The 14,100-nt window shown below is 42.5% G+C and overlaps 1 protein-coding gene across 1 annotated transcript; it reads left to right on the top strand.

Moving 5' to 3' along the window:
• The first annotated feature begins 36 nt into the window (after nucleotides 1-36).
• Nucleotides 37-13,851, top strand: LOC143283288 (26S proteasome non-ATPase regulatory subunit 12-like). Its single transcript, XM_076589475.1, has 11 exons — nucleotides 37-175; nucleotides 770-829; nucleotides 1,658-1,786; nucleotides 2,760-2,867; nucleotides 3,430-3,534; nucleotides 3,914-4,063; nucleotides 4,622-4,756; nucleotides 5,352-5,464; nucleotides 11,621-11,798; nucleotides 12,260-12,337; nucleotides 13,128-13,851. The coding sequence occupies exons 1-11, from the start codon at nucleotides 71-73 to the stop codon at nucleotides 13,335-13,337; spliced, it is 1,371 nt and encodes a 456-aa protein (XP_076445590.1). The 5' UTR covers nucleotides 37-70; the 3' UTR covers nucleotides 13,338-13,851.
• The last annotated feature ends 249 nt before the right edge of the window (nucleotides 13,852-14,100 follow it).

Genomic DNA, 14,100 nt, shown 5'->3' with positions numbered 1-14,100 from the left:
TCCCTTGGAAGTTTTTCACTTTTAGAGTGCTCTTCCGCTTATATGACGGGCACATTTTCGGCAAGCAATCATGGCGTCCGTGGAAGCAACTGCCGATGGTCGGCTTCAAAAGATGGAAGTGGACTACAGTGCCACTGTTGATGAGAAGATTCCAAAATGCGAGCAGTTAACTAAGGTAATTTCTTGCGTTCTGGTGTTTTCAGTGCTAATTTTGGCTTACCCATTTGAATTGTACACTAATCATCAATCAGCCATTAAATAAATGTGAATAATCAGGCAATGAATGAAACGAGTCTTTGAGATATGCTTTGTAATTGTATTCATGCTCTGATGCAGTGTGTAGATCTACTGTATACTTTGGGTAAATTTTTTACTACTGCAGCTATTCTAGAAGCTTGGCGGAGAAAGGATATTTACACTTTGATTATGAACAGAATTCTCAAACTGCATCGAGAGAAAGGGGTACACCCAACCTTTAGGGTGTCTTCAAGTTTAGCCTATTCTTTCAGGATGTCTTTTTGATCAAAGTTGAATCTGAAGTCCTTTCTCTTATTTTATAAAACGACCACCATGTCTTTTGGGTTATAGGATAACACAGCAACACACACAATACACATCTATAAGTGTAAACACATTTGAAGAGATATTAAAGAAAGAAGAACGAACACACACACACACACACACACATGAATTTATATTTGTATTGTGATACTTACACACCATAGACATTTAAGTTAAAATCATGTTGGATCATATTCTATGTTTTCAGCAAGGAAAACTTACAGAGGCTTTGGACATTTTGTTGTCGCTGGAGAAACAGACACGGACGGTAAGTGATGTCCGTTGTAAAACTTGTATGCTCTTCTTATGTTGTTTTGTTTTTTTATAGTGAAAGGAAATACAATAGATAAAACTCAGTTATTAATATTATTCAAATGTTTGCATATATGGTACTATCAGCTAGGATTACTTCATAAACGTTTGTGAACATGCTGTTTCAGTTTGTATATTTTCAATAGACAGTCTCATTATTTATTCGTTTGTATATTTATTTGTCAAATTTGTTCAAAGATCATGTGTAGATTTTTTTAATCAAAAATGTTTATTTGAAAAAAATGCTGATGGGTTTAGCAAGATTTAAAAAAAAATCATTATAAAAAAACAACAACCAACTTTTCAGTTTTTGCAAGCTTAAACATAGTCACAATAAAACACAAAGTTTTTGTGTTTTGCTTGACTTATTTCTCCTTTTTTAAATTTTTATACAGAATCAGAGTTGCTTGTTTGTACATGGATAAGAGTATATATACACAAAACTGTTGGGATTAAGAGCAGTTATAAAAAGTTTAGAAAATTTTTAAAATGATTGGTTTAAAAAAAAAGGGGGATTTGAAAATACAAAGAATTACAGTCTGAATCAATGAATGTTGCATACTACATTGTCATAACTTCTTTCCAATAATAACTGACAGCATGATTACCACTACTATTATTACTATATTAATTTAGTATTAATTAAGATTGGGAGACTTGTTTGAGTCCTTGCTGAGGAGCGTTTGTGTTTGTGTGTGTATATAACTATAAGAAAATAAATTCCATAGAGGATTTTACAGTTTGGTGCATTATCAATATCATGATTTTTTTCTTCTTTTTTCAGGCCTCTGACACGCATTCTACTGGGAAAATTCTTGTCGCTGTTGTGAAAAATTGCTTTGAGGCCAAGAATTGGGATGCCCTGAATGAGAATATTGTGTTGATAATCAAGAAGAGGGGGCAAATCAAACAGGTCAGCGTCTCACCCTCTCTCTCTCTCTCTCTCTCTCTCTCTCTCTCTCTCTCTCTCACTCTTTCTTTTTTTCAATTGCTTTTCAAATTCTGAAGGTGTAAATGATAATTCAAATTAATAACAAAGCAAGAGGGCAATATAGAACAGAACAAACTGGAAAGTAAACACAAAAAATAGTTTATGGAGCAATTATGCAAAAGTATTATTTGCTGGAACACTAGATGATATTTGTAACAGATAAATGTTCTCATTTCCCAACAGAAAATACCATTAACTCACTTTAGACTAAGGGCCCCAAATGGGGCCCAACTGTTTACAGCCGTTTCAGACGAAGGACCCCGATCAGGGCTTTGATAGTTTTGAATTTCTGAGTGGCACCTAATTTGCAATATGATATTATAAGCTAAGAATAAGTTAACTGACCTTTCCACTCTCCACTGTGATCTACAAATACAGTGAATCTGCTGATACTGAAGATCTCGACAAGACACCCGAAGCGTGGAAGTGGAGAGCAGGGAATGAGAACAGGGCATGAAAGGCCACATCATCTGGGGCTTTTCTTTATATTGTTGATGAAGAAGGAGGAGGATGACGATGACAACGATGATGCTGTTGTGGGGGTCCATTTAGGTTTGGGACGACATGACAAGGCTGTGCTCTACGCTTCCTGTCATAATGATATCCTGGCATCAGCCAGGCCCGAGAGATACAGACACTTGCAGTGTTGGTCTGGAAATTAGCAAAACACTCAAAGACGCATCCGTGAAGTGGATGATACTTGACTGTATGGTCCCAGTCTTCCCATTTAAGCCAAAAGCACACTCAATCCTGGGTAGGAGCCGGCCATCGGCTGAAAAAAAAAACCTGCGCTGGGATTTGAACCTGTGTCCTCCCAGCCGTCAGTCTTTGACACTAACCATGGCAGCTGGTATATTTTTCATACTTGATATTGCATGTTGTATTGCTTTTGCAGGCAGTGACCAAGATGATTCAGGAGGCCTGTACATATGTAGAGAAAACCCCGTCCATGGAGGTTAAGCTTAAACTGATCGACACTCTACGTACTGTCACTGCTGGCAAGGTAATACATTATGTGTTTCTTTTTATTTCTGTGTTGGCGTGCTAGCAAACTGTCATACATGTACATGTGTGTTAGTGGATGTTTGCGTGAACACATATATATGTATATGCATCAGTAAGATATACATTACTGTTTTAGATACACAAGCCATTGGTTGTCAGATAAAAGAAATTCATACTGAGGCTGTTGTTTCAAATAATCAGGAAATGTACATTATGCTGCTAGCCAAACAATGCTGTCAAGTACCTGAAGTGTTTAACAGTTATTATTATTATTATGCTGGTAAATTATGTCATGAAGTGACTGATTTCATACAGCTCTTATTTGTTATTGTTATTATTTATTTATTATTATTATTGTAAACAAATAGACTTGCAGACAGAGAAAAGAAAACAAAAAAGTGGGTGGTGCTGCATTGTGGTGACATGCTCTCTCCAAGGTGATAAGCCCGAATTTCACACAATGTGTTATGACAAACAGTATTGCAGTTCAATGCAAAACATTTTAATCAGGCATCATGAGACTGCAATCATACTGAATCAGTTGCATCTTCTAATTACAGATTTATGTGGAAATTGAGAGAGCGAGACTGACTCGCACCCTGGCCAAGATCAAGGAGGACGCAGGGAAGGTCACAGAGGCAGCCGACATTCTGCAGGAATTACAGGTGGGTCGGCAGGAACTGCACAACTTTTTGAAGTTCCTGCTCACTATGTGATAAAGGAAGATAGGAAAGAAGAAATGAGCATCACTAAGATAATGTTCTGGTGTCATGCTGGCCATATGTTCAGGTGGAAGCATTTGGATATTTTGGGGGATTGTTTCTGTGGTGAAACTTATTTTGACTGCAAAGTAAAATTTGGACAGAGAGTAAAGGGTTAGGAGAAGGGTATGCAAGTATAGATTGCGTAACAGAATCTCTCACCTTTTTCGGTATTACATCATTGTATAATCTGAATACTGCACTTGGCGTGGAAAAAAGGAAGACTTACTATTTATTTATGATTTGAAAGCTTATCAATTACCTGCATACTTTGTATCACCAGGTGGAGACCTTTGGGTCCATGGAGAAAAAGGAGAAGGTGGATTTTATACTGGAGCAGATGCGCCTTTGTCTGGCCAAGAAAGACTACATCCGCACACAGATCATCAGCAAGAAAGTCAGCACCAAGTTCTTTGAAGATGCTGATTCCAAAGTGAGTTTGAATCCTGTCTGAGTTTCAGTTTAAGACTGCAGCTCCAGCACCATGTGCTTGTATAGATCTCTTATTTTTACATTGGAGTGATTGGTTTCTGGTGTCAGGTGTGTGGTGTGTATTATGATAAAAGTTTGGGTTGGTGGAGGCATGAATTTATTTCAGTTCAACAACATGCCCTGTAGTGCTGTGTGTTTGTTGGTGATGAAGATCACAGAACTCTGGAAGCAAGCATCAAATTCATTGCACCCAGAAGCAACACCAGGATTGGTCACATTAGTACACAAACTAGCTGTTTGCACTGGAGATAGAATCAAGATGATTGGTACAGTGACGAGATTCACTTTCCATTTCCCTTTAAATCATTGGTGGGTGTATCTTACTTTCAGAAAATATCATTAGTTGTTTCATTCTGCATAATTGATTATATACGTGCAGCTGCAGATCTGATGTCTTCATGTATGTTTTATAAGTGTGTACTGACTTGGTCAGTAATGATCGATTATAAGTTCCTATTTTCAGTATACTATTGGAAACAAACCTGATGTGTGTGTGTAGGATCTGAAGCTTAAGTTCTACCAGCTGATGATAGAACTAGATGAGCATGAAGGGTCCTACCTGGAGATCTGCAAGCACTACAGGGCCATTTTTGAGACACCGCAGATCAAGGAAAACAAGGACAAGATGAAGGAGGTGACTGATGATTGGGAAGCTGCAGGGAGGTGGAAGTTTGTAAACCCTTCAGACATTTACATATTTACGTATTGGGTCCCAGCCATCCTATCCAGATCAAATATAGCCTACTGTGGGCTAAAAAAATGGGGACATTCAGACCATAGAGCTGAGCATGATACACTGGTGGAGCAGTGTCGTAGTTGATAGAATGCCTGATTAGGAAGCAAGCATCCAGGCTTTAGTTTATGCAAGGACCACAATGTTTTGACTCTTTATGTTTTGTTTATTTATTTTATTTGTTCTGGATAAAATTATTTTGTTTGTTTTTAAGGAGGGGTAGATACATAAAGCTATTATTTTTTTTTTAAATGCATGTGGGTTATCAGTTGATCAAAGAGATTGTGTTTCATTGTACATTTTGCAATAAATTTTGTGTATCTAGCTGTGGAATGCGGACAGGAATTTGAATGTTCTCAGCTTCAGATAAGAAGAAAGTTTTTTTTTTTTTTTAATCTCCTGCAGAATTAAAAAAATAAAAGCTTTAAAGTGTATTACTGCTGATAATCCATGAAAAGATACTCGAGTGTGTGTTTGTGTGTGTGTGTGTGTGCAGGCCCTGAAGTGTGTTGTGCTGTACTTAGTGCTGGCTCCTTATGACAACGAACAGTCTGACCTGATCCACAGAGTGAAGGAGGATAAGGCCTTGGAACAGATCCCCAAGTACAGGTATTGGTCACCAGGTCTTTGTGTTTCTGCTCAGCTGTCATCTCTATTGGTACAGGTGCATGTGTCTGACAGTTACTGTGTATTACTTCTTGTTTCTATCTGGACACAAGTTTTGATTCAGTAATAGACGTTAAGTAAAACTATAACTAGGTAAAAATTATGTTTAATTACACATACTTAACCGTGACCCAACTAGTGCAGACTCCGGCAGGGATCTGACATTCCTGTCCTGTGCAAACTACTATCTGCCTATGCGGAGAAAACGAAAGCAACTACGACCTATAACCTCCCGGAAGTAGGTAACCTCCCCTTTGTCCCGCTGGCTAGCGTCCTCTTTTTCCGTCAGCGATCATGACTCCTGTTCCTGTGCTCTTCATATGGCTATGTTTTTTTTTGTATTTTCTGCCTGTCTGTCGATTCTCTGGCGTTCTTGTTTTTTGTCAAATTATGTCTCCAACCAGGTCACATAATTGTGTAGCTCGATTGGGCAATCGCGCTAAAATTAAAAAGGCGCGATTGCAATCGATTCGCTGACACTCTGGGCCCTCTACTCTTGGCCCGCTCAACAACGCCAACCCGCTGCCGCCTCCACTTCCTCCGCTCCCTCCGGTCGACTCCAGACCTCCACCACCTCCTACACCTCCTTTGATGACTTCTAGAGGTTTGTTGCCACATACTCAGGTCAGTGTTGCCTTTAATGTCATTTTTATCGATCCGCGAATGTACTCGACGTGATCCGCGTTTTCTCGGCCCTGCCAGTTGGCAGTGTACGAGTCGACCTCCTCTTCTTTACCCATACCCAGTGGAATGTGCCACAGTCTCTTTGGGGAAACACCACCACAAAAACAAACCAAAAAAAAAAAAAAAAAAAAAGCAGCTTGTTGTGGATCCGCACGCTAGACTGGGCCCTATGTGCAATGCGTCCATGGTGGCGGCCGTGATATCGGATCACGCGACCCCCCACGCAGCATGCCTCGACCGTCTCGGATCCAGTGGCGACTGAGGCGCGTAGGGATGCCCTCCCCTGGTGTAGGGAGGAAGGTGGACCACTAGGGGACACGCTCGCTCATATGCGTGCACCCCTCTCCTTGTCTGGAGCCCCCGATCCAAGGGAGACAACCCCTGCTTTGGCACCCTTGCCGGTGACCGCCGCAGTTATTTCCTTTGCACCGGCACTGCTCCTTGACTACAGTGCAGGTGCGTGCACAGTCCCACCAAGCTATGCGGTGATGACCCCATCTGCCACACCGTTGATTGCTGCTGTTTCCCATCCACTAATGGTGTCTCAGCAAGCTGCTCAACCAATCAGCAACTCCTTGCTAACTTGCTGCAGCAATTATGCACCACTCTTGCTTCCCCATGCCACACCTTGCACCTGCATCGCCCCTCGCCCACAGAGCAGGTACATGCACGGCCCATTGAACTTCGGCAGTGCTGGATTCTCCTGCCCCATCGCCTAACTCTGCTGTTACCCAGACTAATATCGGCACTTCCACGTCGAAGTGCCTCTTGATAACTCGATCCTGCCTCTTGGCAGTGCTCGGGCCGATCTTGTCTATCCCTTTATCCGTCAACACACAACAGCTGAACGTCGGTCCTCTCGCAGGAGCTATTCGCGAGGTTGGACCGCTGTTCAGCTACAGGGGGATGCACTTCCCACGGCAAGCCGACGGACTTGTCACCCCTCGTCCATGACGCCCATAACACTGGATTACGGCGCCGTCATGCCACATACCCCAACCATCTCGCGTCTGATGGCGACTGATTTGGGTTGGGATGCCCACGGCACTAAGGGACATTATAATTATTCCCCTTGCGGCCGTTTTCACCTGTGTCGGTTACGGTGGCATCGAACCACAGACTCTCACACACAGCATGACACTCCTCCCTCTACAGCGAGGACACATCACACCAGGGGTATGTGCTCTAAAGACACCATCCTTTTCGTCGTTTATCGGTGCCAAGGGAGGCAACTCCGCATTTGTAACCTAGGCGGTTGACGCTGTAGTTACTTTCGCTGACACAGCACGTCACTCCTGCCCCCCGTGCTGTCCACCAACGATGTTTTTTTGGTTTCTCATTGGGTCCTGATGCCCATTCATGGACTTTACACAACTTTGCCTAGCAACTGCACCTTTCTTGCTGTTTCTCAGGCTATTGGCCACTGAACTTTGGGGTTCTTCATCCCCCCACACTTACACACAGTCCTCTGCAGGCAACCATCCCTATTACCATTCTCTTCTGGTTATACACAATAACAGGAAATAAATCACAATATTTCGCCATCTATTCTTTTTGATTTATTATCAACAAAAAAAAAGAAAAGAAAAAACCCCCCAAAAAACAACAACAAAAACTAATAAATAAAATAAAATAAAATAAAATAAAATAAAAATAAAAAACATTGTGTGTGTGTGTGTATATATATATATATATATATATATATATATATATGTATATATATATATTTAGAGGGAGGGAGATATATATATATATATATATATATATATATATATATATATATATATATACAATATCTCGCTACATTTGATTTATACACATTTCTATTTACACTTATAGATGTATACTTATCCCTGAGTATACACGTGTGTGCGCTTACGGGATAGGTTCATACGACTTTCATATTAACATGTACAATTTTATTTCTATCTCTATTCATTGACATCTATTCATTGAGATTTCCTACACAGCAATACAGACACACTTGCAATTGCGTCATTCTGTTCACATGCCCAGATCTCTCTGTCTACATACTGGCACTTTATTCATATGCGTATGTACATCTCTTATATATAGGTGCATACACAGATTCCTTCCCATTACGGATTATGCGCACTTACCCATTTACTTGGGTATATCTGTGCACGCTACACGTTTGCTTATATAGCCGCTTTTTTCTCATGACTCGATCTCTTGTCATGTCATTGGCATATTCCTCACACCATCACTTGAGTTATTGGAAGTTTATAATCGCATTGCACATACATGTATTCATTTTCATAAATTCATCCCTACCTTGCTTTCAGAGGACAACTGCACTCACAGACAAAACTGCCTCATTAACACTGAATGTATGCTCCTTCAGTAGTGGCTGGTCCTTAGGGACCCACACACCACTCCCCTTCCCACCCACAGGGGCTAAGGATGCCCTCTCTATGGTGCATGGAGGGACAAGGCAACCCCAACTCATTTGCCTACAACAATCACCCACAGGGCTAGGAGATTGCCCTAACCATGGTACAGGAGGGATGAGGCAGTCCAACTTAGGACACACATGCCATTCATTCCTTCCAAGTTTTAGCAGGCCCAAAAACTGCCCACTGGGCAGGAGACAATCACCCTAAGTCCATCTCTTCCACTCCTCACTAGTAGCAGAAGGCCTGGGTAATAATTGTTTTCCTCTACACTCAGGAGAATGGCATATTGATGAGGACAAAGCACAACGAACCGTTCATTACCCACAGGAGCGTACCTTTCTGCCCACTCATACCAACATGGCAGATGCCGCATTCAAGCACATTAGTTCACCCCATCGCCTTGCTTGAACAGAGATCCAGCATCGATGTCTCAAACAATTGGCGTTCGAAAGTACTTTCTGCACTTGGTCTTCCCTGCCCAGTCCTTTCAGCCCCAACACACAACCACTGCTGTGGTTACAGATGGGCATTCCTTCTCAAGTACTGTCTTTCCAATGAGACACTTCCAGGGGTTTCTAGCCTAGGCAGGCTATCAAATCATGGAGCCCCAGCCTTCAGTCAAGGGCCTGTCAGAGGATGACTTTGTTGTCACTTCAGAAGCAAACACCATGTCTTTCAGACACATGGTTGCACCACAAGACCCCGTCAACTCCTTCCGGCTTCCTTACATTTCAACATAACCTGCATGGTGGACACCTTCATCCCTCAAGCACACAGCAGCTGTTTCCTGATTTACCCATGCTGACTGGTGTCCTCCTAGGACCAGTATATGATAATCAGTCGTGTACGACATTGACCATCAGATCAGCAGAGGAGGCAACTGCTGCCCCGACTATTCGGGCTGGAATTTTATTATACAATTCATAGTAGAGAATGTTTTGTCCAAGTTGCATCCCCAGTCCCTCGATCAAGAGGGCCTTAGGACTCACCATAGGGACGGATCCCAAAGGCTAGTTAGAAGTCCCAGTGCAATTTGACTTCTAGTCTGAGAGACATAGTCCTTCATGAAAGACTAAGCTGCAAATGATTTCCCTTTGCAATTCAGAAACCGCTGATCATACAGCTCTCACTTTACTGTTGGCCATACTGAAAACGCATGTCAGATCAGTGATTTGATGTAAATGGCCAGTACAACACATCTAGAGCCACTTTCCTCCCTGCCCCCGCCCTGCTCCATCCTAGACTTAGTGCGCACCATGCACAGCCAGAGGCCTGTCATGGATCCAGTCCCCTTTCTCACTAAAGAACCTTCAGCAAAAATATACCCCATGGAAACCCTCTTCCATTAGGAATTCCACCACAGAATGAGACTCAGTGACCTGCGGGCACATGAAGTGCACTCCCACAGCCTGATCCATCCCAGCCATTGACTGCCGGCAACTTTCTGCAGGTTGCTCCAACATGCCACACTCAGGTAGAGAAGCCACCAAGCCTTCCGTATGCCCCTTTGTGATGGTACCTACCTGGGCAATTACACAGCCCTGTCCCAGAGACACCAGGGACCTCAAGTCTCTTGTTGCCAAATGTCTGCCCTTCTATGCATAGGCAACATGCCAGTGCTGTCTTTTTTGGCAACAACAGAAAAGGGGGGGGGGGGGGGGGCACCGGCACCTATCGCCTGTCAGCTCTCATGGAGGAGCTCTGCAGATCTGGCTGTCACGCCTAAGGCAAGCCCAGCATGGTGGCCTACCTCTGTCTCGTGCCACAATTTCCTCTAAACACATATATCACTTCCACTATCAGCCCACAACCGATGTGGAATCATCAGATCAAACCACATGTGCACCTCCTTGCATTGATGCTTAACCGCACTCAAGTGAGACAACCCTTTAGGGTAACTGTTTCCTTCCCTTCCTTTGATTCGAAGGGCTCTCAGTACAGTGTGGATTCAACACACCGACCCGATTTTCTTTGCACTACATTTATCAGCACAGCTGTGGTCCACAGACCTCTCCCACAATACAGCTGCGGACCTCAGTCTTCTTTGCCTGCACCAATATCCTTAGGTGACACAGTACACTCTACCTTCATCGAATTCTGCTTGAGGGACATCTATCGTTTTGGGGATGATGACTCAAAAGGCATTGTCTCTGCAGTGGTCACACAACAGGCCATTGCAGCGCACTGGTGATAGAACAGAAGTATTGAGACTTGATGCCTCCTCAGCCAGTGCACATGAAGTCAGAGCATGATCCTCTTCTCTTACCTTAGCGCACTCAACACGGCTGCAAGACATGGATGCTGCCTACTGGAAAAACCCTGCCACCTTCATCGACTTCTTCCTGAGAGTTGTCGCACGCTTGCGGGATGATGGCTCAAGAGGCATCGCTTTTGTGGTAGTTGTACAACAGGCCATCGCAGCACACAGACAGTAGAACAGGTGGGCCCTCCACCTTGTCGTGCTATTCTGCACTAGTTGGGTCACAGTTAAGTATGTGTAATTAAAAGGAAATTTTCTATCTAAAATTACGTTTAAATAACATACTTACTGTGACCCAAATTTAAGACCCTCCCGTCCTCCCCGCTTCCTGTTCTCCCTGCTCGCTGCGCTGGTGATGGCATATTGCCGTCAAAAGAGGGTGCTAGCCAGCGGGACAAAGGAGAGGTTACCTACTTCCGGGAGGTTATCAGCCGTAGTTGCTTTCGTTTTCTCAGTATAGGCGGATAGTAGTTTGCACAGGACAGGAATGTCAGACCCCTGCCGGAGTCTGCACTGGCTGGGTCATGGTAAGTATGTTATTTAAAGGTAATTTTAGATAGAAAATTTCCTATTACTTAATTATTCATTATTGACTTTGCCTGTTATGTGTGGCCATACTTTCTTTGAATGATATTCCTAAGATAGTTTGGACTGGAAAAAGATAAGTCTATGTGTGATTAACTTGTCATTTTGGACTGTGGCAATTTATGATGCTGACATCTGACTTATTGTTTCTAGGGATCTGTTGAAATGCTTCACGACGCCAGAACTGATCCAGTGGAAAATGCTGTGCCAGAATTTTGAGACTGAACTGAAGACAGGCTCAGCTGCCAACCCCCCCACCCATGTCTTCAACCCTAAACAGGAGAACGGTGTCAAGAGATGGTCAGACCTCAAAATCAGAGTTGTGGAACATGTAAGTTAGTTCTGTGTAATGGATGTGGTTCACCAGTACGTGTAGGCCTGAATAGCAGTGCCATGTCTTAGTTTTGCTGCCACCACAGTTATGATCGCTTAAATTTGTGCTCTTATGATTACATGTAGGTTCAAAGGTCCTGTCTGTGATTTGTCATTGATGGGCATCAGTAATGAGTTGACATTAGAGTGAGTGAAAGTTAAAATCAATACCTTTTTTTTACCCATTGCGTGGTGTGAATTTATCTTGATTTTTAAATGGAATGGATGATTACACTGCTTGTGAAATTTTAATAACATGAATTTTTGACACATGTGTTTGCGAGAATGTGATATGTTGTTCAAAGATCATTGTGTTATGCATGAAGGACTTTGTGTTTTAGATGATATTCTGTCTTTGTGTTTTACATATTTTGTAAGCATTTTTAAAGCTTACAACTGGCGTTGATCTTACTTCTGCAGAACATCCGCGTGATGGCCAAATATTATACCCGGATTCGCATGAAGAGGATGTCAGAGCTGTTAGATCTCACTGATGGGGTAAGTTGAATGTCACTGGCAGTTAGTCAAGATAAAGAAAGTAAGATTTATCGTCCAGACTACATTTAATTTCCTTCAGCTCATGTGTTCCTCCAGTACTACGCTTTCACAAATACACTTTCTTTGCTTCAGATACAGTTTTTGCACATTGACACTGGAGCCTACAATTCATGTTGTTTTTTTTTCTTTTTCAACCCTGATGATGTCTGTCAGTTTAGGTCTGTTTTATGTGCTTTTTTAGGTCTTGTTTTTGTTGTTGTTTAGATATGTATTTTTAAGATAAGAAATAATGAGCAGGGTGTAGAGTTGAGCATCACACTTTGAAAACATTGTCAGTTTATATCCATCATGAGGTCTGCAGTTTTGTATTTGGCTTTGCTCATGAGGGATCAGTTACTTCACACTTTCTGATCTTTTTTTTTTTTAATTTTGATTCTTGGCCTTGGATTTGCTAAGGTTTGTTACTGAAATGTGCCAGATGGATGGATTTGTAATATGTGGTTGTTTTGTCTCACTGATGATCTCACATGTTCAAACCACAAGAGGCGTTTGCTAGTTAGCTTATAAACATTTCATGAAGTAACAAGGACTGGCATTCCAGTATAGATACATGTTGCACAGGAGGAAGGGGAAAGGATATGAGTACCAAGAGGGCCAGCTGCTAGTGTCTGTGTGTGTGTGTGTGCATGTGTGTGTTGCTGTGGTGATTGAAAAAGTGGGGCATAGAACCGACCACCAGAGTGAGTATGCTGCAGGATTGATGCAGAGGCTTATGTGTGCGGTGTGGCAGGAAACGGAGGAGTTTCTGTCCAATCTGGTGGTGAGTGGCACGGTGGGGGCCAAGGTGGACCGACTGGCCGGCGTGGTGCAATTCACACAGCACAAGGACCCCAGCGACGTCCTCAACGAGTGGGCTGCCAAGCTCAGCCAGCTCATGAGTCTGGTCAACAAAACCAACCACCTGATCAACAAGGAGGAGATGATCCATGTGCTGCACTGAGGATGTAGGGCATGGAGGATTAGGGGGGTGGAAGGGGGGTGGGGGGTACTTGATGACTGGGAAGGGTGGGAGGGCGGCATGTGTATGTTTGGATCATGTACAGAAGTTTTGTGCATGTAAAAGGTACTGAATTTCAGCATGTATCTGTCTATTTTTGGGGACTGACCAATCGCTTTTAATATGTAGCAGATTTGTAGAACTTTTTGTTTTTGTTTGTTTCTGTGTACGTGGAACCATTTGCTTCATGAATTATCTGAATACCTCCTTTGTTTATTTCTGTGACCTGTTTCAGAAAGAAAATTCAGGCTGAAAAAACAAAACGCCTTGACGTATCAAAACGTTGTTGTCAGTTAGCTTTCACTGATGCAGGGGGAAACTGGAGGTACCTGTTTTGAATGAGGGGAGGAGTTAGAGGCGAGAGAAAGATGTGTGCTGCTTTTCCCTTTGGGTCTTTTTTTTTTATGTATCCATGAAAAAAAAGTTGAACTGTATGATTAAAATAATTTCAGTTGTACACTGCATCCTGGTGTTTCAGTTGAGCTTGTAACATGAGTAGGGTGTGCATAAAAGGATTCACATTCGTCAGTTGACTCTCTCAGACTTTGGTCCGATTCGCAGACCAATTCTGAGTTTAGCTCTCAGACTATTATCAAATTCATTACAGACCAAATATTGTTCTAATGTCAAGTGCATATGTTTTAGTAACCTGACAATTGAGCATATAATTTTTTACTGTAGCTTGATGAAGCCTTACGTACACGAA

This window comes from Babylonia areolata, chromosome 1 (assembly GCF_041734735.1).
Source record: "Babylonia areolata isolate BAREFJ2019XMU chromosome 1, ASM4173473v1, whole genome shotgun sequence".
NCBI lineage: Eukaryota > Metazoa > Mollusca > Gastropoda > Neogastropoda > Buccinidae > Babylonia > Babylonia areolata.
Note: the sequence above shows the minus strand (reverse complement) of the source record. Positions and strands in the feature narration are given on the sequence as shown.

What these genes read in the sequence shown, in the direction of transcription:
- LOC143283288 (XM_076589475.1), top strand. Translation starts at nt 71, where the DNA reads ATGGCGTCCGTGGAAGCAACTGCCGATGGTCGGCTTCAAAAGATGGAA. An exon ending in GTACTGTCACTGCTGGCAAG is followed by an intron (nt 2,868 to 3,429) that starts GTAATACATTAT and finishes TTCTAATTACAG; the next exon opens with ATTTATGTGGAAATTGAGAG. An exon ending in TGTTAGATCTCACTGATGGG is followed by an intron (nt 12,338 to 13,127) that starts GTAAGTTGAATG and finishes GCGGTGTGGCAG; the next exon opens with GAAACGGAGGAGTTTCTGTC.